Source organism: Sphaeramia orbicularis, chromosome 5, assembly GCF_902148855.1.
Source record: "Sphaeramia orbicularis chromosome 5, fSphaOr1.1, whole genome shotgun sequence".
Taxonomy (NCBI): domain Eukaryota; kingdom Metazoa; phylum Chordata; class Actinopteri; order Kurtiformes; family Apogonidae; genus Sphaeramia; species Sphaeramia orbicularis.
This window is the reverse complement of record NC_043961.1, coordinates 43,928,155-43,953,483: the sequence shown is the minus strand read 5'-3', so window position 1 is coordinate 43,953,483 and position 25,329 is coordinate 43,928,155. Positions and strand designations below refer to the sequence as shown.

The window sequence follows — 25,329 nt, the reverse complement described above, 5'->3', positions numbered from 1 at the left end:
TAAAAGGTGTTCAACTTGTTCATATTTGTTATCAACGCTTCTAATATTTAAATGTCCACATAATAGTCCCTTTGGTTTGCTGCAGGGGTCCCAGACTGTTCTGACCTGACTGAGAGTCTGAAACAGTTTGGTTCTACAATGTTTTTTTAAGACTCGTTTTCGAGGTTTTACCTTTAAAACAACATGGGTTGTTAGGCTTGTCGGCTGGGAAGCTGGGCTGGAGGCCTTTGTCAAAGTCCTTCTACCTTGCTTGGGAATGGTTGAGTTCATGTAGTTTGTATGTTTGAGAATGGTCAAGTTTAAATAGTTTATATGCTTGGGAATGGTCGAATTTATACAGTTTGCATTGCTTGGGAATGGTTGAATTTATAAAGTTTGTATGGCTTGGGAATGGTTGAATTTATAAAGTTTGTACAGCTACCTCAGGGAGACAGTGGTGTTGGGTGCCGCAGATGTCGGGGGGTTGGAGAAGGTGGAGAAGGCTGACCTGCCACAGGCCCTGGCTGAGGATGAGCCGCTGCCACCGCTGGGGCTTGTTCCTCTGGTGTTGGGGAGGTGTGAGAGGCCAACCTGTCATGGACCCGGGCTGAAGACGAGCTGCCGTTGCTGCAGGAGCCTGTTCCTCCGGTGCTAGATGTCATTGACGTCGGGGGGGCAGCGGGGGCCGACTTGCAGGTAATGGTGATGTTCGCTCAGCATGCCGTTCTGCTGGTGATATTGGCCGCTTGGCTACCAGATCCCTGTCGCCTGTTGGTGTGGTTGTAGTTATCGCTGCCACACTGCTAGACGTTGGGGGGCTACGCCGATGTTCGGGATCTCACTGCTTCTCTTAGTCACTACGTCGTTGGGGCCTGGGGCTCTGTTGAGTCCACAGAGCCTTCTGAACACCAGGGGCCTCACGTATAAAGCGTGCGTACGCACAAAAACCTGGTGTACCCCTTTTTCCACGCTCACGTTCAGATGTTTAAAGACTGAAATGACTGTGGAAATGTGCAGTCCTTCACGCCAACTCCATAGCTGGCGTACGCATGTTTCTAGTGCTTTGGAACCTTTGGCGACACTTAGAGGTGACACTGAAAAACTGTTAATAATGTGAAAAAGGTCATTCCTCCGATTGATGGGCACATCAGAGATACACAGAAGAACAATGAACACACCGACACATCATCCCACTGCCAGAGCAGCACATCCACCACCAGAACCAGAACCAACCAGACCAACCAGAACCAGACCAACCCTGGACCCATCAATGCCAATCCTGCCCGGTAGGACATTAAGCAACAACCATATAAAGAGACAAGGACCCAAAATTCACGGGTTGATAAATGCATTTAATGTAGTGTTCATGTCTGTGAGAACATTATTAGTCGGTCCAGTTGCTCATTGACTCCGCCGATTGTCCTCTCGATGTCCTCTTGTGACTTGGGTCAGCACAGACCCATGCCGGTGTTCTGGACACCGGCCAGACGGGCATCAGCAGTGGGATGTGGCGGACCGGAGGACCGGCAAACGCCGGGGAGTCAACAGGGAGCCTCTGTGACAGGAGGATGATACTGCGTCTGACCGTCTTCTGTCTCATTGTTGGAAAATAATAATTTGAGTGATTAAACAGGAGTCAGAGTCTTTGATTTCCTCTTTGATATCCTGGTATGATTACGCATGGACCTTTATCTTGTTTGGCTGTGATCAGACTATTGTTTGATATCCTGGTATGATTACACATGGACCTTTATCTTGTTTGGCTGTGATCAGACTATTGTATGATCCGTAGAATGAACTAATGTGTGACTTCCACAAGTACTAAATATATATTTACCTTGGGGGTGATCCGCGTCAGCCCTGTGAGAAAAGTGTCACCCACAATATGATCGACTTTCTGCTCAAACAGTCTCAGTTTGTCTCTTTTCTTCCTCCACCTGTTTTGGCTTCTGCTTCACGTCCACCTTGACGTCATCATCTGATCATACAGAGAAGGGAATCCCAGAGGGAATCCCACCTGCAGATCCCGTTTATACTGATTTGCATATTTAAATGTGGGCATGGAGAGGGAGGAGTCTGGTACGCCAACATATGCGCTCAATTCCACACTGATTGAGATGTATAAAGGAAATGTACGTGGATTCAGGCGTACGCTCAGTTTTATACATCTGGATTTTTTTGTGCGTTCGGACTTTTCTGGACTTGGGCATACGCCAGGTTTCAGTATGAAATCCACGCAAGTCTTTATACAGGGTGAGTCAGAAAAAACGCTCTTTTCATTTAAAGAAATTGTACCACTGAAATGGAAATGCTTATTTTTCTTTTGATTATACAGTCATATTGATGTGGTTATTGAGCATGTCTGGCAATTGAATCATTGATTTATGGCATAGCATAACAGAGGGAATGTCCATTGTTTATTGTGCACCGAAATATCTGCCAACACAGTTTATGCCACCGTGAATGAAATTGAAATTGTCAACCATTACAGCATGTTTACTCGCCATCAAAATGTTTTGTCTCAACGAAGTCGTCCGGCACGACCTTCAACCTGGCTACCATTCAGATTGATGCAAATCTGTGCTCGTTGTCGCATCTCTAACACAGCTCTTCTCGCCATTCGTGTTCGTCGTAGGGCTTGGATTTCAGCCGTGATGCGATTTCGGAGTTCCTGAAGAGTTTGTGGAACAATCTGATACACACGGTTTTTAAGATACCCCCACAAGAAAAAGGGAAGCTGTCTTGAAACTGCCGGATGGTTTCTTGGATGCTACCAGTTTCGCAGAATTTTGTCACTATGAAAGCTCTCTGCACATCCGTAAACTGTGGTCTTGCCATGATGAAAACTCCGTGGGCACTGTCATGTAGGCCTATGTCCTGAGTGTGAAAGCAAAGCCCCGACTCCTGTAATTGTTGTCAATTTCAAGTTTGTTCACTGTGGCATACATTGTGTTGGCAGGTATTTCAGTGCCCAATAAACAATGGACCTTCTCTCTCTTATGCAATGCAATAAATCTATGACTACATTGTCATGTCTGCTCCCAGACTGTCTGGATTTGTCTGTCTTTTCTGTTTTGTTTGTCATTTCCTGTTTTATTTTGTTAAGTTTCCCTCTTGTGTCATGTCTGGTGTCTTTACTTCCCCTCCTTGATTGTTTCACCTGCTCCTAATTACCTGACTCCTCCCTGATTGTCTCCACCTGTGTCCAATTGTCTTCCCGCCCTCTTGTGTATTTAAACCCTGTGTTTTCCCCTGTTCCTTTGCCAGTTTGTGTTCTACCTTTGTGTGCTCACTTACCAGCGTTCTTGGATACCTGTCAGTCTGTCTGCCCGTTTTGACCCGTTTTGCCTTCCAACCACCGATTCTGCCTGTTCCTTGTCTGCCTGCTCGTCTGGTTCTGACCTGGTTTGTACATCGACTTCTGATTCTGCCAATTCCCTGATTACCTCAGCCTCCAACGTGTTACCTTGTGTTTCGACCCTCGCCTGGACTTTGACCGTGAGTAGCCTTTCCCTCATGTCCCGTTGCCTCCTGAATTGCCCTCCCGTGTATGACCTGGCTTGTTTTTTGACTATCCTCTGTTTTACCCTAGTTGGGGTGCTGTCGGGATTCCTCCGGCTCGGCCGTGCTGTCCACCCGCATTCCCCGCTCACAGCCCGGACAAAGAGTCCAGAAGCACACGCCTTCACAGACGTGTTAACAATTCTGTGCTGTGTTTTTCATACTGTGATTGTGTTTAATAAACACTCTCAATTGGTCATCTGCATTCTGGTCTTGCATTTGGGTTCAGCCTTTGTACTAGCCCCATTACAGTACAAACTGGCCAATAAGATGAACCCAGCAGACCTAGACCAGGTCCGGGAGACAGTCAGGTCCCAGGGGAAACATCTGGGGGGACATGAACAAATTTTGCATTCCCTGATAGACAAGATGACTCAGCTGTCCTCACAGTTTTCCCAGTTTTCCCGTAACCAGGCTTCTACTCCGGTCCCGCCAGTCAAACCCGCCAACACTAGTTCACTCGAGAGCCCCCTGGAGGAACCTAACATTCCGCCTCCATCTAGATACACAGGTAACCCTGATACTTGCCGTAATTTTTGAACTCAGTTAAAGCTTATTTTTGATTCTCAACCCCGCCGGTTTGCTAATGAGTCAGCTAAGATTGCATATATTGCCAGCCTGTTGGAAGGTCCCCCTCTAAGCCTTTTTAACGCTGCGTATGAACAAGGGTCTCCCATCACTCAGTCAGCCTCGAGTTTGATGGCTGAGCTAAAAATAAATTTTGACCATCCTATCCGCGGACCACAGGCCTGCCAAAGACTCATGAGGCTGAGGCAGGGAGAGCGCCCCATCAGGCAGTACATCAGTGAGTTTCGTTCTCTGGCAGCAGAATCTGAATGGAATGATAAATCTCTGATCACTGCGTTCCAGAGCGGTCTTAACCGCACCATTGGTCGTGAGATGGCGCTCCGGCAGGAACTCCATTCACTGGATGACGTCATCGAGGCAGCTATTCGGGTTTCAGACCAGTCAGCGTTTTGGCAGTCAGAACCATCATGGAACCGCCAGCCCCCCGTGAGTAAGCCCCACACTGAACCCTCTCATCCAGTACCTGAGTCCAGCGGAGGTTCAAAGAAGGAGCCGATGCAATTAGGTCAGACACGTCTGTCGGCGGAGGAACGTCAACGCCGTCTGGTGGCTGGTCTGTGTTTATACTGTGGTCAGGAGGGGCATCGGGTCAGCAACTGCCCTGTAAAACTTGCAACGGTGGCGGATGAGGAGTCTCTCTTAAGCAGAACGTTCTGTGTGTCCAGCGCCTCTCGTGTTCAGCCCTTGGTCTGTGTTTGCTCTAATTCTGTGTCTCTGCAGACTCCTGTCCTGATAGACTCCGGGTCAGACGCTAATCTTATGGATGAAGAATTAGCTAAGCAGCTCCACCTCAGCCTGCTCCCGGTTCTGAAGCCCCTGGAGGCGAGGGCTTTAGACAATCATGTTATCTGTAGAGTTACTCAATGGACTCAACCAGTTACTGTCCGGTTCAAAGATGGTCACTCTGAGGAAATTAGTTTTCATATTTACCACTCTGACTCTCACCCTCTCATACTAGGTTACCCCTGGCTTTCTCTCCATAACCCTTGTATTAACTGGCAAACGGGGGAGGTCCAAGCTTGGGGAGAGGGGTGTGGTTCCTGTCGTGAGGGGGCCCGGAATCCTGATCCTCCGTCCAAGCCAGTCCAGGTCACTGTGGCACCTGTCATCTCTCCGGAGGAGCAGGAGACGGTGTTCCCTGCTCTTAGTAAGGTACCCGAAAGTTATCACGACCTTAAGGAGGTATTTAATAAGTCACGCGCTACTGCGCTGCCTCCTCACAGACCGTATGACTGTGCGATTGATTTGCGTCCTGGTACCTGTCCCCCTAAGGGGAGGCTGTATTCTCTGTCTGGCCCGGAGACGGCCGCAATGAAGAAGTATATTGATGAGTCCCTGGCGGCCGGCCTGATTCGTCCATCCTCATCTCCAGCCGGGGCAGGGTTTTTTTTCGTTGACAAGAAGGATAAGACGCTCCGCCCTTGTATTGACTATCGTGGCCTTAATGACATTACCATCCGTAATAGATATCCATTACCACTCATGTCTTCAGCATTTGAACTATTACATGGGGCCAAAGTATTCACCAAGCTAGATCTCCGTAACGCATATCACTTAGTGAGAATTAGAGAAGGGGACGAGTGGAAAACAGCCTTTAACACCCCAAGCGGACACTATGACTACTTAGTGATGCCATTTGGCCTCACCAGCGCCCCCGCTGTTTTCCAAGCTCTAGTTAACGACGTGTTACGAGACATGCTCAATGTTTTTGTGTTTGTTTATTTGGATGGCATTCTAATTTTTTCCCCGGATGAGAAGTCACATGTCCAGCATGTCCGCCAGGTGCTCCAGAGACTCCTCCAGAACCAACTGTTTGTAAAAGCTGAGAAGTGTGAGTTTCACCGCCCGTCTGTTACTTTTCTGGGTTTTATCATCGCGGAGGGGAGTGTCCAGATGGACCCAGACAAGGTCAGTGCCGTTAAAGATTGGCCCACTCCCACCAATCGCAAGGATGTCCAGAGATTCCTTGGTTTTGCTAATTTCTACAGGAAGTTCATTAGGGGGTTCAGCAGTGTGGCTGCCCCTTTGCATGCCCTAACCTCTCCTAAGTCCAGTTTCAGATGGAGCCCCGAAGCAGAGGCAGCATTCGTGAAGCTAAAGGGGGCTTTCACTTCGGCCCCCATTCTATCAGTCCCGGACCCGGCCCGTCAGTTTGTCGTGGAGGTGGACACCTCTGATTTGGGGGTCGGAGCTGTCATTTCCCAACGCTCTCCAAAGGACAACAGGCTCCACCCGTGTGCTTTCCTCTCCAGGAGACTGTCCAAAGCAGAGAGGAATTATGACATCGGCAACAGGGAGTTGCTAGCCATCAAGGTGGCCCTGGAGGAATGGCGTCACTGGCTGGAGGGAACCGAGGTTCCATTCATGATCTGGACGGATCACAAGAATCTGGAGTATTTGCGGACTGCTAAAAGACTCAATTCCCGTCAGGCCAGGTGGGCATTGTTCTTCACTCGTTTCAACTTCTCTCTTTCATATCGGCCCGGCTCTAAAAATGTGAAGCCTGACGCTCTGTCCAGACTCTTTATGCCTGTTAAATCTGATTCTGAACCGGGACCTATCCTCCCTGAGACCTGTGTGGTGGGGGCGGTACAGTGGGAGATTGAAAAGTCTGTTATTGATGCTTTAACATGACTGTGACATCCCGGCTGGCGTCCCGCCAGACCGTCTGTTTGTTCCTGCTCACCTCCGCCCGCAGGTCATCCACTGGGCCCACACATCCAGGCTGACATGTCACCCGGGAGTCCAGCGGACTGCGTTTTTTATTAAGCAGCGCTTCTGGTGGCCTTCCTTGGAGAAGGAGGTGGCGGAGTACGTCGCTGCCTGTTCCGTCTGTGCGGCGTGTAAGTCCTCCAATAAACCCCCGGTTGGGCTATTACACCCGTTACCTGTTCCCAGTAGACCCTGGTCTGATGTGTCATTGGACTTTGTGACGGGGCTGCCCCCGTCAGATGGGAATACCACTGTTTTGACTATTGTTGATCGGTTTTCCAAGATGGTTCACTTCGTCCCACTACCTAAGCTCCCCTCTGCTAAGGAGACAGCAGAGGCGATGTTATATCATGTCTGTCGTCTGCATGGTTTCCCTAGAGACATTGTCTCGGACAGAGGTCCTCAGTTTGTCGCACGTTTTTGGCGTGCTTTTTGCTCCCTCATCGGGGCTTCTGTTAGTCTGTCCTCGGGCTATCACCCACAGTCCAACAGTCAGACTGAGAGGCTCAATCAGGTGTTGGAGGCCGGTCTTAGAGTTTTGGCCTCCCACAATCCTGCTTCCTGGAACCGCCAGCTGATCTGGGTTGAATACGCTCACAACTCGCTACCCTGTGCTTCTTCTGGTCTGTCTCCATTTCATGTAGTTTGTGGTTATCAACCTCCTCTGTTTCCGGCCCTGGAGAAGGACGCCAGTGTCCCCTCAGCTCTGGCTCTGATTAGGAGATGCAAGAGGACCTGGAGTCGCGCCAGACAAGCTCTGTTAAAAGCCTCAGGGATCTACAAGGCTGCTGCAGATCGGCACAGGACTCCAGCTCCGGTCTACCAGCGGGACCAGCGGGTGTGGCTGTCAACCCGTCATCTTCCCTTGAGGGTGGAGAGTCGCAAATTGGCACCCAGGTTCGTGGGCCCATTTCCTATTTCAAAAATTATTAATCCTGTCTCTTTTCACCTGAAGCTACCTCGGACCATGAGGATAAACCCGACCTTCCACGTGAGTCAAGTTAAACCGGCTAAGGAGAGCCGGTTAGTTCCTCCCACCCAGCCACCACCGCCACCCCGGATCATTGAGGGAGGTCCAGCCTACACTGTACGCCGGCTCCTAGCGGCCCGTCGCCGGGGAAGAGGATTTCAATACTTGGTGGACTGGAAAGGATACGGCCCTGAAGAGCGTTCCTGGGTGCCCGCATCCTACATCCTGGACCCGGACCTGATCCGGGACTTCCATCAGCGCCACCCGGAGGTTCCTGGGCCGTCCGGTGCCGTCCCCTAGAGGGGGGAGTACTGTCATGTCTGCTCCCAGACTGTCTGGATTTGTCTGTCTTTTCTGTTTTGTCTGTCATTTCCTGTTTTATTTTGTTAAGTTTCCTTCTTGTGTCATGTCTGGTGTCTTTACTTCCCCTCCTTGATTGTTTCACCTGCTCCTAATTACCTGACTCCTCCCTGATTGTCTCCACCTGTGTCCAATTGTCTTCCCGCCCTCTTGTGTATTTAAATCCTGTGTTTTCCCCTGTTCCTTTGCCAGTTTGTGTTCTACCTTTGTGTGCTCACTTACCAGCGTTCTTGGATACCTGTCAGTCTGTCTGCCCGTTTTGACCCGTTTTGCCTTCCGACCACCGATTCTGCCTGTTCCTTGTCTGCCTGCTCGTCTGGTTCTGACCTGGTTTGTACATCGACTTCTGATTCTGCCAATTCCCTGATTACCTCAGCCTCCAACGTGTTACCTTGTGTTTCGACCCTCGCCTGGACTTTGACCGTGAGTAGCCTTTCCCTCATGTCCCGTTGCCTCCTGAATTGCCCTCCCGTGTATGACCTGGCTTGTTTTTTGACTATCCTCTGTTTTACCCTAGTTGGGGTGCTGTCGGGATTCCTCCGGCTCGGCCGTGCTGTCCACCCGCATTCCCCGCTCACAGCCCGGACAAAGAGTCCAGAAGCACACGCCTTCACAGACGTGTTAACAATTCTGTGCTGTGTTTTTCATACTGTGATTGTGTTTAATAAACACTCTCAATTGGTCATCTGCGTTCTGGTCTTGCATTTGGGTTCAGCCTTTGTACTAGCCCCATTACATACATCACCAGACATGCTCAATAACCACATCAATATGACTGTATGGTCAAAAGAAAAATCAGTGTTTCCGTTTTAGCAGTACAATTTCTTTAAATGGAAAGAGCATTTTTTTCTGACTCACCCTGTACATGAGGCCCCAGGGAAGTCCGGTGAAGCAGGTGGAACCATGTAGCATTGAGTCTCCTGCTATCTAGGTTGGTAGTTAGCCCCAGCTCTGGTTGAAGTGGGGGAAGAGTTGACTGGCTAGTTGCTGTAGCCTGCTAGCTCCGTTAGCTTGTGCTAATGTTGAGTTTGAAAGTTCTGGATTCAGGGGTGAGTGAATTGGTTGCGGTCCGAGATTTAATTCCACACCACCAGCGAGGAGTAGGATTACTGCTATTTGAGCAAGGCCTCAGGTGAATGGAGATGTTTGTCTTTCCTCACTTTTGGAGGCGACTCTGGTGTGGCCATTATGCAGGAGTTCACTAAATAGCAGGAGTTGGCTTCTCACAATGGGAGGAATTTACTCTGGTTGTCCTGGTTGAAGGCAAGATGACACGTCTGTAGTGCTAGTAAGTACAAAATTAAATCCCCAAATAACATCCACTTAGTTGGTATATGTATACATGTTATTACCTCCGCCAAGGAACGGTGGAGGTGATGTTTTCATCAGGATTTGTCTGCTTGTCTGTCTGTTTGTCTGTTAGCAAGATAACTCAAAAAGTTATGGATGGATTTGGATGAAATTTATTGAGAAATATTGATACTGGCACAAGGAACAAATGATAAAATTTTGGTGGTGATTGGGGGGGGGGGGTGATCTGCCTTGGCGCAGGTCTGCACTCTCCGAGTGCTTTTCTAGTTATATATGTGACCACCAGGAAGGTTGTTCGCAGCTGGACACTTTAGGGATGTTTACCCTGCCCACTTCCACATTACTAAATTGCGATTAGCATATAGGCCCACAGGCAAGTGTCATATGCTTCTCTCTGGTGCTGCTGCTGCGTCCTCATTACGGCTCCTTCGGGGTTTAGTTATTAGATGTCATTCTGTGGTAGATGCGTGTTTTATATATTATTGCTGGGTGTCCCTATGTGTTTATGTTCACTTATGTTTAGTTTGGTGTCTTTAGGTCCCGTCACTGTATTCATATGACCTCCGCTCCCATGTGTAGAGCTGCACCATGTGAGCCTAGAGTGTGACATAAGGTGAAGTGGCATTTTTTACCTCCGGCCTTTGCTGTGGGGCTTTATCATCGATTCATTGTCCATCTGTCCACCCATCTGTCAGGCCGCATGTGTGGAGCATCGGTGGGGACTGAGGGCCGAGGGTTTTTAAGTCCGGGCACATTATATTCCTTGTGTAGGATTTGTTTGGCAGAATGTTGGTTTGTTTACTCTGTTTCGTTTCTCTTTCTTTTGTTGGGTAGACTGCCACTGCTGTTTTGTTTTGTTTGTTTTATTTTGGTTATGGTGATATGTTTGCATTTGTTTGCCTTACCTTGTAGTTGCTGTATGCTTGTCTTGTTTTGATAATGTTCTGTCTTTCATTGGACTCTGTTAGCTTCCTCTTTTCAAGATAATAATGATACTGTTGCAGGACTGGTGACGGCGTGGCCGCCTGATGGTGGAGAGACTGGTGATTCGGAGTTTCTCACCTGAGCTTCACACTCCTTTTTTTGTGGTTGGTGGTAATCTTGCATGTTCCTCACAGTTTATATTTCTTTTTTTTCTTTCCTTGTAATCTGATTATTTTGTTGTGTGTGTGGATTGGACACAAATTGGGGTGAGTACACTGGCCCCATTGACACCCCCTCCCCCCCCCCCCCCCCCCCATGGTGGCTATGCCCAGCCATCCTTTCGCACTCCCTCCACTGTCTCTTTTTTTTTTTGCCACAGTACTGTGGTGATAAATGGTGAATACTTCAGTGCATTCTTTTGTGCATTTTGCTACCACAGTATTGTGGCAGTTGATGGAAGAAATGACAAATTAGTGATAGTATAGAATAAGAATTATTGTTCTAAATACTCTATATGTTGTTTTATGGTGTTCTTTGCACTGGAGGCTGGAGAAGGTGGGCAAAGTTTAATGTTAGATGCAGAATTGTGCTGTGTGACTTCAGTTCTGTGTGAGTTCTGTGTTTGGAGTGCTGTGCTCCAAATTCTGCACACTGAACGTTGTCCCAGTGGCTGATTTAGGTTAACGTCGGATTTATCTACCACCTACCTAACTTACTGGGGATTCATAAAATTTTTCTGTATTTGTATCAGGTTCTGTCATGAAAACGGGGGGTGGGGGTTTGGAGTCTCCATCATATAGGGTTGTATAAATGTTGTGTTGCATGACGTTTTCTCTTCTTCACCAAGGTCTTTGTACTCATTACAGTGATTTGACAAAGAATCACCTGATTGATCTTCTCATCTGATCCTGCCTTAACGTTTTGATTGATTTTACAGCCTTGATTCAAGTCATGTCTCACATATCATCTGTACGGTTTTGTAAAAAAGAAAATGTTTGAACAGAACAGAAGGTGAATTTCAATATTATAATAACATGTTTATTGAATTTTCATTGGTTATTACTGGATTCATGGTTATTACTTGTTATTACTCATTTCATGATATTACTACATTACTATTTAAAAATTTTTACCATGGTATTACTACGTTATTACTGAGTTGTAATGTAGAATGCTGCTGTGGTTTATTTTGTTGGTTGGGTTTTAAAGTAAGAACCTCAATTCATGACTAAATGTTTTAATACTTCTTTGAAAAACTGAGTCAGTAATCATTTTAAACACTTGGAAAATTACTGTTATTGAGAACAATATAATTATTTAATTAATGTAATAATAAAATTTGAAATATTTGTGGAAAAAACAGTATTCAAATGTAATTCATTAGAGCAGCAAAATATATTGTTTGAGCGTCGTCATCACGATGTATGTATGCACAATAGTCACACGGAAGGTCCTGCAATGTAGGAGGCAAATGAACTCAATGTGTTCTCATCTAATTTCAAGGGTATGTGACACGCACTGCCACGTAGCGATCTACCAATCACAATCGTTCTTAATCAGTTTGGAGAGCGTCGCTCGTAACAATATTGAAAATGAGCAACGAACCAGAGAAAATCACCGAAAATGAAGACTTGGTGCCAAAAAGAAAAGCAACGTCAGTTATCTGGAATTATTTCAGCTACAAGAATGATGATAGTGAAACAAATGTTCTGTGTCGACAGTGCCTTGCACCTGTTGCTACAACAAGAGGTAACACAACTAATTTGTTTGACCATATACGTCGGTACCACACAGGTATTATATCCTCCTGAGTATTTTTTCATGTTGCAATATATGTCGCAAGGTTTAAAAAAAATTGCAATGTCAGTTTTTTTCCAATATCGTGCAGCCCTAATGTATGTTGGTAACGTAATTGAAACCTTTTATAAATTCATATATGTTGTATTTACAAGAACAGATTAATATATGACTGTGCCAGCAGTTGTTGATGCAATAAACATGTTTCATAAAATCACAAGTTTGAGTTTAAAGAATCCAGTAAAACGTCTCACCTCTTTCAGGAATCTTTGTCAGCAGTTTGATCGTTGGTGAGACACTGCCATCTTTGTCCACTTCAACTGTCCAATGGACCAAGAAGATGCAACTGAACACAACAAGACAACGTATATGTTTGAGTTGAATCCAGTAAATTCAATCCAACCAATAACATGGACACATGTTGTTTATAACCACAGCAGGGGATGAAATGGGGATTTTTACCCAGGAAGCTTTGGGTGATGTAAGTTCATGACCTCTGACCTGGAGCCTTGAGGAAGCGAAACAATAGACGGATACTTTTCCTGCAGGGACACAAAAATGTGACATGAGTCTTTTTAATTTTAATGTGGAATGATACCGTTTATGATCATAAAATGAGAATATATAAGGCTATTAAATCTAACAGGAGTCTAACATAATATATCTAACATAAGTTTAACATAAATCTAACATACATTTAACATCAGTCTAATATAAAGCTAACATAAATCTAGCATAAGTCCAACATAAATCTAACATAACTTTAATATAAATCTAGCATAACTCTAATTTAAATGTAACATAAGTTTAATATAAATCCAACATGAATCTAACATAAGTCTAATATAAATCTAAACATGTGTAACATAATCCTAATATAAGTCAAACACAAATCTAGCATAAGTCTAACATAAATGTAACATAAGTCTAATATAAATCTAACATAATTTGAACATAAATGTAACATGAGTCTAATATAAATCTAACAAGTCTAACATAAATCTAACAGAAGTCTAATATATAATATATATTTTACATCATCGTTGACAAATATGACAGGCTTGTCCTTTTCTGAACACAACAATATTTAATGTAGTCATAGCACCACCGACTGACAACATGCAGTTATACGCCACATACATGTTCTCACTGCTGCTGATGTTTGTAAGATGTCAATGTTATGAAGTGAACTTTCTGGGCTTTGGTCCAGTGCTAGTGTTGTTTGTAATTTGTTTAACGAGATTGTTGGGTAGTAGTGATTAATAGTGGGTCATAGCGAGAAATAGTGGGGAGTAGTGGGCAATAATGGATAATTGTGGGCAGTAAGTGTATAGTAGTGAGTAATAGTGGGTAGTAGTGGGTAATAGTGGGGAGTAGTAGGTAATAGTGGGGAGTAGTGGGGTGTACTGAGTAATACATGGGGGCAGTGGGTAATAGTGGGTAGTAGTGAGTACTAGTGGGTAATAGTGGGCATTAGTGGGTAATAGTGGGTAGCAGTGTGTAATAGTGGGTAACAGTGTGGAGTAATGGGTAATAGTGGTTAGTAGTGGGGTGAATTTGGTAATATTGGGTAACAGTGGGGAGTAGTGGAGTATAATTTGATGATAGTAAGTAAAAGTGGGAAGTAGTAGATAATAGTTGGGAGTCGTAGGTAATAGTGGGTAATAATGGGTTATAGTGGGGAGTACTGGTGACTAGTGGGTAAAAGTGGGTAGTATTGGGTAATAGTGGGGTGTAATTGGTAATGATGAGTAAAAGTGGGGAGTAGTGGGTAAAAGTGGGGAGTCGTGGGTAATAGTAGGTAGTAGTGGGTAATAGTGGGGAACAGTGGGTAATAGTGGGGAATATTAACTTGGTGAACGTATCATCTATGGCACCGGGTCAGATATCACCAGCCTAACTCAGACATGTCTGAGTCTGTTTCAGCAATGTGCTTAGAATGATCCGTCAGAAATGGTTGAATGTATGAAAATAAAAACTCAGATACAATTAAAAATTTTCCATCTGCCACTGGCATGTGTGTTTTTGTTTTTTCACCGAACAAATTTTTTTACCCGCCATTGGCACTTGGCGGGTGTTAATTTTAAGCCCTGAGTGGGGAGTAGTGGGGAGTAGTGTGTAATAGTGCATAGTTGTGGGGTGTAGTGGGTAGTATTGTGTAATAGTGGGTGGTAGTGGGAAATTGTGGGTAATAGTGAGTAGTAGTGTGTAATAGTAGGGAGCAGTGGGTAAAATTGGGTAGTGGTGGGTAGTAGTGGATAATAATGGGAAGTAGTGGGTAAGAGTAGGGAGTAGTGGGTAATAGTAGGTAGTAGTGGGGATTAGTAGGTAAAAGTGGGAAGTAGTGAGTAGTAGTGGGTAATAGGGGTATTAGTGGGTAACTTTGAGTAATAGTTGGGAATAGTGGGGATAATAGTGGGTAATTGTACGTAGTAGAAGAAAATACTACTAATAAAATATGTAATAGTGGAGTTGTGGGCTGTAGTATGTAATAGTGGGTAATAGTGAGGAGTAGTAGGTAACAGTGGGGATAATAGCGGGGAGTAGTAGGTAATAATGGGTCGTAGTGAGTAATTGTGGGTAATAACAGGAAATAGTCGGGATCAGTAGGTAATAATGAGTAGTAGTGGGGTGTATTTGATAACAGAGAGTAAAAGTGTGGAGTTGTGGGTAATAGTGGGGTGTCGTGGGTAATAGTAGGTAGTAGTGGATAATAGTGGGGAGTATTGGGGAGTAGTAGTTAATAGTGCATAGTAGTTGGGTGTAGTGGGTAAATTGTCTGGAGTAGTGGGAAATAGTGGGTAATGGTGGGGAGTAGTGGGTTATAGTGGGTAGTAGTGGGTAATAGTGGGTAGTAGTGGGCAATAGTGGGTAATAGTGGGTAGTAGTGGGTAATAGTGGGTAGTAGAGGGCAATAGTGGGTAATAGTGGGGAGTAGTGGGTAATAATGGGTAGTAATGGGGTATAATCGGTAATAGTGAGTAAAAGTGGGAAATAGTGGGTAATAATGGGTAGTAGTGGGGTGTAGTGGGTAACAGTGGGTAATAGTGGGGAGTAGAGGGTAATAGTGCGCAGTAGTTGGGTGCAGTGGGTAATACTGGGGAGTAGTGGGTAACTGTTAGGAGTAGTGGGTAATAGTCGGTCATATTACGTAGCCGTGGGTAATAGTGGATATCTTTGGGGACTAGTGGGTAATAGTGGGTAGTAGTGGGTAATAGTGGGGAGTAGTCGGTAATAGTGGGTAATAGCATGTTATAGTGGGGAGTAGTGGGTAATAATGGGTTGTAGTGGGTAATAGTGGGGAGTAGAGGGTAATAGAGGGGTGTAGTAGGCAATAGTGGGTAATAGTGGGGAGTAGAAGGTCATAGTTGGTAACAGTGGGTAGTCGTGGGTAATAGTGGGAAGTAGTGGGGAGTAATGGGTATTAGTGCATAGTAGTTGGGTGTAGTGGGTAATACTGGGGAGTAGTGGGTAATTGTTGGGAGTAGTGGGTAATAGTGGGTCGTATTACTTAGTAGTGGGTAATAGTGGGTAACTTTGGGGAGGGTAGTAGTGGGCAATAGTGGGTAATAGTGGGTAATAGTGGGCAAATGTGGGGAGTAGTGGGTAATAATGGGTAGTAGTGGGGTGTAATCAGTAATAGTGAGTAAAACTGGGGAGTAGAGGGTATCCATCCAGCCATCCATCATCTTCCGCTTTATCCGGGGAGTCAGGGGGGTAACAGTCTAAGCAGGGATGCCCAGACTTCTCTCTCCCCAGACACCTCCTCCAGCTCTTCCGGGGGGACCTTGAGATGTTCCCTGGCCAGCCGAGAAACATAGTCTCTCCAACGTGTCCTAGGTCTTCCCCAAGGTCTCCTCCCAGTGGGACATGCCCAGAACACCTCCCCAGGGAGGCATCCAGGAGGCATCCGAAACAGATGCCCGAGCCACCTCAGCTAGTCCCTCTCGATGTGGAGGAGCAGCGGTTCTACTCCAAGCTCCTCCCTGGTGACTGAGCTCCTCAGCCTATCCCTAAGGGTGCGCCCAGCCACCCTACAGAGGAAACTCATTTCAATTGCTTGTATCCAGGATCTTGTCCTTTCGGTCATGACCCAAAGCTCATATGACCATAGGTGAGGGTAGGAACGTAGATTGACCGGTAAATCGAGAGCTTTGCCTTTCGGCTCAGCTCCTTCTTCACCACAATCAACCGATACAGCGACCGCATCACTGCAGACACTGCACCAATCCGTGTGTCAATCTCACGCTCCATCCTTCCCTCACTTGTGAACAACACCCCAAGATACTTGAACTCCTCCACTTGGGGCAAAGACTCTCCACCGACCCAGAGAGGGAAAACCACCTTTTTCCAGTCAAGAACCATGGCCTCAGATTTGGAGGTGCTGATCCTCATCCCACTCACTTCACACTCAGCTGCAAACCGCCCCAGGGCACGCTGAAGGTCCAGGTTTGATGAGGCCAACAGGACAACGTCATCTGCAAAAAGCAGAGATGAAATCCTGCGGTCCCAAAACCAGACCACCTCCGGCCCCTGGCTGCACCTAGAAATTCTGTCCATAAAAAGTATGAACAGAACCAGTGACAAAGGGCAGCCCTGCCGGAGTCCAACATGCACCTGGAACAGGTCTGACTTACTGCCGGCAATGCGAACCAAGCTCCTGCTTCGGTCATACAAGGACCGGACTGCCCTTAGCAGAGGGCCCCGGACCCCAAACTCCCGAACCACCCCCCACAGGATATCACGAGGGACACGGTCAAATGCCTTCTCCAGATCCACAAAACACGTGGACCGGTTGGGCGAACTCCCATGAACCCTTGAGCACCCAATGGAGAGTGTAGAGCTGGTCCAGTGTCCCGCGACCGGGACGAAAACCGCATTGTTCCTCCTGGATCCGAGGTTCGACTATCGGTCGGATCCTCCTCTCCAGTACCCTGGAACAGACTTTCCCCGGGAGGCTGAGGGGTGTAATCCCCCTGTGGTTGAAGCACATCCTCCGGTCCCCCTTCTTAAAAAGCGGGACCACCACCCCGGTCTGCCAATCCAGAGGTACTGTCCCCGACTGCCACACGATGTTACAGAGATGTGTCAACCAAGACAGCCCCTCCACATCCAGAGACTTAAGGTACTCAGGATGAATCTCATCCCCCCCCGGTGCCCTGCTACCAAGGAGCTTGCCAACCATCTCAGTGACTTCAGCTTGGGTGATGGACGAGTCCACCTCTGAGACCTCAGTCTCTGCTTCCTCCATGGAAGACGTGTCAGTGGGATTGAGGAGATCCTCAAAGTATTCCCTCCACCGTCCGACAGCATCCTCAGTCGAGGTCAGCAGCTCCCCACTTCCACTGTAAACAGTGTTGGTAGTGCAATGCTTTCCCCTCCTGAGGCGCTGGACGGTTTGCCAGAATTTCCTCGTGGCCGACCGATAGTCCTCCTGCATGACCTCTCCAAACTCCACCCAGACCCGAATTTTTGCCTCCACAACCGCTCGGGCTGCGACACGCCTGGCCTGCCGGTACCCATCAGCTGCCTCGAGAGTCCCATGAGCCATCAAGGCTCGATAAGACTCCTTCTTCAGCTTGACGGCATCCCTTACTTCCGGGGTCCACCACTGGATTCGGGGATTGCCGCAACAACAGGCACCGGAGACCTTGCAACCACAGCTCCGAGCAGTCGCTTCAACAATGGAGGTGGAGAACATGATCCACTCAGACTCAATGTCCCCAACCACCCCCCGGGATCTGGGAGAAGCTCTCTCAGAGGTGGGAGTTGAAGACCGTGCTGACATCGGGCTCTGCCAGAAGTTCCCAACAGACCCTCACAACATGTTTGGGCCTGCTGAGTCTGTCCGGCTTCAGTGGATCCAACTCACCACCAGGTGGTGATCTGTTGACAGCTCTGCCCCTCTCTTCACCCAAGTGTCCAAAACACGCGGCCGGAGGTCTGATGACACGACAATAAAGTCGATCATCGATCTCCGGCCTAGGGTGTCCTGGTGCCACGTGCACTTATGGACATCCCTGTGTTCGAACATGGTGTTTGTTATGGACAAACTGTGACTACCACAGAAGTCAAATAACAAAACACCACTCAGGTTTAGATCGGAGAAGCCATTCCTCCCCATCACCCCCCTCCAGGTCTCACTGTTGTTGCCCACATGGGCATTGAAGTCACCCAGGAGAACACTGGGTAATAATGGGTAGTAGTGAGTAATAGTGGGTAATAGCACATAATAGTGGAGAGTAGCGGGTACTAATGGGTAGTAGTGGGGTGTAATAGGTAATAGTGAGTAAAAGTGGGGAGTGGTGGGTAATAGTGGGGAGCATTTGGTAATAGTGGGTAATTGTGGGGAGTAGTGGGGAATAGTGTGGAGTAGTGGGTAATAGTGGACAATAGTGGGGAGTAGTGAGTATAATAGTGGGTAATAGTGGGTAATGGTGGGGAGGAGTGGGTAATTGGGCATTAGTGTCTTCAGATTTTTTTCAGATCGACTTATTTGTCAATAAAGTCGAAGTCAAGTCGACTTGTCGTATGATGACGTCATCACATTGACAGCAGAGGAACAGCACAGACACACAGCCGTTCAACAATAAGCAACTTGTACAAACGTTCACTGTAACATTAACAATGTACAGTAAAGAGCAGAATAAAAAAGTAAGACACAAGCATCAACAGTTCTTCTCAGACATTTAACCAAACAAAACATAGGCTAACACCTTGAATTATCTTTTAAATTTAACTGAACATAAAATGGGAAAAAGTTAAGACAGTGGCAGAAAAGCTGCACAGCATGTTAGAGAAAAGAGCGCATTGTCTTCATGAAATAAATGAACAGAATAATCCAAACACACTGGCTGTCCAAATGATTATTCAATATTGGTGGTGCTTGTGTGGTTCACAGAACATTACTGAGACCGTAGTTTTTCTAGATCACAGTCAGTTTAGTAATCCTACTCTGAGCCATCTTCTTCCTTCAGTCTTGGCCTTGCGCTAGTGATGCATGGGTCTTCTTTTTTTTAAGCCACTTTGTGGAATTTTTTGACCTATCCCACAAATAAAGTGACATTTTTTGGACCCGCAACAACCTGAGCCGGGTCTGCTGATCCGCACATCACTATCACTCATTGCACACTGCGCTCCATGTTTTCATGTAGAAAGATGAGAGTATCGACATGTGCTGAATGACGGCTCGTGCGCTGTCAGGTGATGGAAGGGAGAGAGAGAATAACACATGACTAGTTGACTCCTCCAAAGTAACGTCAACTTGTGCCACAGACGTCAACGCTTCGACAAACCAATTTTTCAATTAATGCCCTAGTGGGTAATAGTGGGGAGTAGTGGGGTGTAGTGGGGAGTAGTGGGGCGTAGAGGGTAATAGTGGGGTGTAGTGGGGAGTAGTGTGTAATAGTGGATAATAGTGGGGAGTAGTGGGTAATAGTGGGTAGTAATGAGTAATAGTGAGTAATAGCAGGTAATGGTGGGGAGTCATAATGGATAGTAGTGGTATTAGTAGTAGTGAGTAAAAGTCAGTAGTAGTGGGTAATAGTGGGGATTAGTGTGTAATAGTAGGTAGTAGCCAGTTGTATTGGGTAGTAGTGGGTTATAGTAGGTAGTAGTTGGTAATAATTGGTAGTAGTGGGTAATAATGGGTAGTAGTGGGTAATAGTGGGTAGGAGTGGGTAATAGTGGATAGGAGTGGGTAACAGTAGGTAATTGTGGGTGATAGTGGGCAGTAGTTTTGTTGTTTAGTCTGGTCTTTCGGTTTGGTATGCCTTTATTTGGACAAGGACAGTGCACAAGAGTACATTCACCTAGACAGAGTGAGAGAAAAGATGCTTGGTGCCAGGTTATAGCATAAGTAATAATTTACACCTGTAGTACACCTGGACAGGTTGATGGGTAAAAAAAAACAGATAATGACAGAGTTTAGAGTATGTAAATAACAAGACCAATTTCTAATTTACCACAGAAACAACATTAACTAGAAGCACTCGGAGAGCGCAGACCTCCGCCAAGGCTGATCAGTGCCCCCCCCCCCCCCCCCCCCCGTGGGCCCCCCCCACGCCAAGGAGGTTATGTTTTTGCCAGGGTTTGTTTGTTTGTTTGTCTGTCTGTTTGTCTGTCCGTTAGTGTGCAACATAACTCAAAAAGTTATGGACAGATTTTGATGAAATTTTCAGGGTTTGTTGGAAATGGGCCCCCCCGTGGGCCCCCCCACCCCCGATCACCACCAAAATTTAATCATTTCTTCCTTATCCCATTTCCAACAAACCCTGAAAATTTCATCAAAATCTGTCCATAACTTTTTGAGTTATGTTGCACACTAACGGACAGACAAACAAACAAACAAACCCTGGCAAAAACATAACCTCCTTGGCGGAGGTAAATATGTGTCACATCAATCAAAAAGTCACTCTAAAATTGTTCATGCATTGTATCTAATATTCTATATGCAGACTCCCTCACTCTCTCACTCTCCCACTCTCTTACTCTGACCCATACCCGCACACATGCACGCGCGCGCACACCTACACCTACACACACACACACACACACACACACACACAATCATGGGTTCAAGCCATAACATGCATTCTTGTCATTCGGAGCCACATTCATCCGTGTGTACAATTTTGATTTGATAGTATCCATTTCTTTGTCAGGTGTGCGAACATTTGAAATCCTGTGCAGGTTAGAGACTTTGTTGGCAAACTGCTCCAGTAACTTACAGCAACAGAAGAAAAGGCAGATTTATTGCGAACGGTCCTACATTTAGGGACGCTGCACTCTCCTCTGGAGGACAAGTGTGTGACTCGAGTAGTTTTTTTCTGAGGTCAACGAGACAAAAACTCTCAGGGGAGGAGCAGCACCATGATTAATTTTAAAGAATAAACAGAAATTAGCATATTTCAAATGGTTTTCAAAATTTAGAAAATCGTATTTAGCAAGAATAGGACAGTGGTGATACTGTTGAGGTTTCTTAGTGTGAATCTTGACCACACATTTATATATGTTTAGTTGTGTCTGTACGTGAATTTCCCCCTAGAGGTCAAGAACATTCATCTGTATCTGGCCCTGCCTTTAGGTTTAAGTCATTATTCACACCAACATAAATCCAAGTGTGTCCGCTTCACTAATCACATGTGATTGATTCACTTGGTCTGGTCCAGTTCCCTGGAAGCACTGGGACTGTTTTATAATCGCTGAGTTTCAGTTGACAGGACAATAAAACTTAGCACACTAACTGCATCATATGAAAGTGTTTTAAAGACCAGTGAAATTCTCCAAAAGCCCTCATGCATGTATTACAAATGCTGCATCTGTAGTGGTGACAGAGCAGAACTAAACCATGATCCATTTTCCAATCCAGTGAGTCTTCCATTTCACAGTGAATTAAATTTGCAAAGAAAGATCTCAAATCTATCAAGTTCAAGAGGTAATGAAAGTGTCCACGGTGTTTGAGGTTATAGATTATGCAGTTTACTTGACAATAGAATGAGCAGGTGTGAACACACTGTAGACACACATGAATGAAAGGTTCCCACATCGACTTCAACATGATGTATTCACAAGACGGAATAATTGGGAATCCCTTGGTATTCATCAAATGAACAGTGATGAAATTACTCTACCTAGTGCATGTGCTCCAGCCTCCTCCTCATCTGTTTAATATACTGGAGCCTGTTGGCAGACAAACAGATCAACAGACTCCAGCCTCCTCCTCATCTGTCTAATATCCTGGAGCCTGTTGGCAGACAGACAGATCAACAGACCAGTCTCTCTCTCTCTCTCTCTCTCTCTCTCTCTCTCTCTCTCTCTCTCTCTCTCTCTCTCTCTCTCTCTCTCTCGCTCTCTCTAGCTCTGCTTTTGTCTCTGAAGGAAAAATCCTCCTGTTAACTCTGAGAAACACAACGGACACTGAGAACGCTGAGAACTTCAACAAAAACAGAAGAGGAGGACCAGAGGAAAAGAGGGGGGAAGAATTTGGGCTGAACTTCCTCAAAGTGCCTTGGAACTGTTGGTAAAGTAGTGTCTCCATTACTGTCTGTCTATGGCTCCTCCTCCAAGTGTCACCTCATATACACCAGACGTCTGCTGGTGATTGACTTAACAGGCTTTATTCTAACCACAGGTTGTTCTTTCCTCTGCTCTGTCTGTGCTTTCTGCTTCATCAGGTGAAACTATTCCTGCTTTTATGTAGATTCAAACAGAGTGAATGATTCACATCTAAACTAATAGCACCACAGTTGTACAGTTTAGGACAAGTTAAAAATTTGAATGCCACTCAAACAGAAATTGAAACACAAACCAATACTATGAGTAGGTGTAACATGTTTTCTTGTTTGGATGAACATTAAATCAACCTTTTGATGAAATTTACAAATGAGTAAAATCTGCAACATGGAGATAAACAGGACTAATTTTAAAAAATCTATTAAGTCTCCATTAAGTCTTAGAGAAGTTCAATGTAAGTTTATTGTCATATTTCAAGTGAACGCACCTTGATTTTACATGGTGGTGATTAACTCATTGAATCAGCTTCTTCCTGTTGGACACTATTGTTATTATATTGGTTTTTAAAAATCCATCATCAGTGGACCTCAGATATTTCTCACATGGAAAGATCGGAACATCTGTTACAATGTCTTTGATTAATGATCACCTATTTGTCACCCATATGGGACAAACATGGTCAGAGAGAACACATTTACTCCAACCATCATATGAAGCACATGGGTCTGATCAAGCAGTAACACGTGGACACATTTCATTTTCAACAGTCTCTGTCATGTAAGCAGAGTAGCTTATATGCATGTATTATGCATACTTGAGTTCATTTTTATAAGCACTTTAACATCATGTATAACAAAGTTTGGGAAGATAACATTTTTGGGTGAAAAATGTCAAACTACTGCTCAGTAACACGTGGACTTGAAACAGACATCAATTTTTTAAAGCTTTACGCAAACATTCAAAACATGCAGTTCTTGACAGAAATTAATACCAAGTAGGAAAAAACCTTTAGATACGTTCAACTATGCTGAAAATAAATTTTGGAGTGAAATATTGAAAAGTCTTTGTTTTATTGACATGAGGATGTGGTAACACATGGACAGGCTGCCATTGTAACAAGTGGATGACTTTTTATGTATGCATCACCCAAAATGTTGACTTATTTTTAAAACAAGCCAGATATAATCACAATGCTTTATTTAAAGTATTTAATACTAACACAGTGTTATTTCAACTTGTGGTGGTCCATACTGATATAGGTAAATTACAAATAAAGAGTAATTTGTCTGTAACAGTTCACAGTCTTTTTAAATGTGACCAGTGTATGATTTCATAAACTTCATCATTTACAATTTTAATTTCTCAAAGTAATAAACAGTCCTTTGCATGTTTTTTTGTTGATTTAAAGCAGCCTAGCAGAAGATTCGGAACTTCTCCTGTACTGTGTAAGTGGTAGTTTAAAAAAGATAAAAGTTCCATAAAATAGCTTTAAAGCTTTAAAGCTTTTAGCTTTAGCTAAAAAATGAGCCCACTTGATAAATGATGTGTGCAAATTTACTTTTTCATGTTGATGTTTACTTTTGCTTGATCAGATCCATATGCAGGGTTATTTGGGTTTAATATTTTTCTGCTGAAAGGACCATCAAAGCTTTAGACCAGGGGTCAGCAACCCTGGTCCTAGAGAGCCACTATCCTGCATGTTTTAGATGTGTACCTCTTCCAACACACCTGATTCAAATGATAAGCCTATCATCAAGCTCTGCAGAGGCCTGATAATGACTGTCAGGTGTGCCGGAAGAGGGAAACATCTAAAACATGCAGGATAGTGGCTCTCTAGGACCAGGGTTGCTGACCCCTGCTTTAGACGATCCTACTGAACAATAATTGAAGTCAAGCTGTTTCCTTAAGCTCCATTATATTATACATGACATATTTGACAAACTTGGTGGAAACACTCTACACTCTAGTTCTTAAACATCTGGATTTTTTTAGAGTGAAAGGACTATGAGATTTTAGTGACAAATCAAAACAATTCTTAATGATGTAGTTTACGCCTGATTCACTGGAGGATTTTCAAATCTTAAAAAGGTGGGAAACCAGACAAAGCAATAGACTTTACTATCACTCTGTATATGTCTAATGGTAAGAACATAGACGAACTCAGGACCACATAATAAATACTTACACTAATCAGTGTCACTGATGATTCCAGGGAAAGACTAACCTTACAGAAACTTCAAAACCAAACCAACATAGTCCCAGTAAAACAGCTCTGAGCTCATGAAAAGTTTCCCTTTTTTGAGAAATTAACAAGATTAAACTAACAACAGTTTATAAAAGGGTTCAGCAGTAAAAGGGTAAGTGCGCAGTAAAATGAATAAAAATCATCATATGAAAAATGAAAACACCAACAGGACTGAACTATTTCCATCCTGTACCTTTGGCTGATGACACCTCCATGGAACCCGTCAAGGCAGGTTTGGACACAGAATTCTTATGAAACACACACTCAGTTATTTTTAACCTACTGAATATTTCACCATCTGAGCCTGCTCATCCAGAAACCCCATTGCTGAATATTTTCCACCCCCCTTCCCTTTTTTCCCCCTTTTCCTGTCTGACCCCCCCTTCCCCCATGAGTAACTGGTGAACTCTTGTCTTCTATTGGCTGTTGTGAAAGTGGGAGGGTCTCAGCACTGCCTGTCTGAGGAGCTGCAAACCACAGATTTGGAACAAAGAAAAATGGTTTAGGTTTCTTCTTGGTTTCATCAATGAAATATTCTGAGAATATTGGCCCCCCACCCCCCGTCTGTTTAAGTCTTCATGTCTGTTCCCAGATTTAACTCCAGTTTTATGAGTGGCAGTCTAAGATTCTATGAATGACTTTGGCCAAATTTAATGTCCTGGTCTGTCCCTTTGAGGAAACAGCATCAACATGTCATTTTAAAAACATTCATTGAAATGAAAATTTACACGTTCAGTTATTAGGGTTTGAACTGAGAATTTCTCATCGGGCTCCTGTTAAAGTAATTTATTGCAGTCATTGAGTTTTATGCAGAACACTTCAATCTATGCATTCAGACAACACATTCATGAGGTGTGTGAGGTGTGTG

General features: G+C 45.0%; 2 protein-coding genes across 4 annotated transcripts in view; one reads left to right on the top strand and one right to left on the bottom strand.

Annotated features, from left to right (window-relative positions):
- cenpp (centromere protein P) overlaps positions 1-25,329 on the bottom strand; it is a 375,236-nt gene that overhangs the window by 38,423 nt on the left and 311,484 nt on the right. For both annotated transcript variants that reach the window (XM_030133511.1, XM_030133512.1), the window contains exons 7-8: positions 12,665-12,744; positions 12,457-12,548 (exon numbers count right to left, since the gene is read on the bottom strand). In XM_030133511.1, the coding sequence (XP_029989371.1) occupies positions 12,457-12,548; positions 12,665-12,744 (172 nt within the window). The remainder of the gene's footprint in view (positions 1-12,456; positions 12,549-12,664; positions 12,745-25,329) is intronic.
- Positions 1-25,329, top strand: part of ecm2 (extracellular matrix protein 2, female organ and adipocyte specific) — an 83,334-nt gene that overhangs the window by 7,860 nt on the left and 50,145 nt on the right. For both annotated transcript variants that reach the window (XM_030133495.1, XM_030133494.1), the window contains exon 2: positions 22,062-22,223. The gene's annotated coding sequence lies outside the window, so the exon portion shown is untranslated. The remainder of the gene's footprint in view (positions 1-22,061; positions 22,224-25,329) is intronic.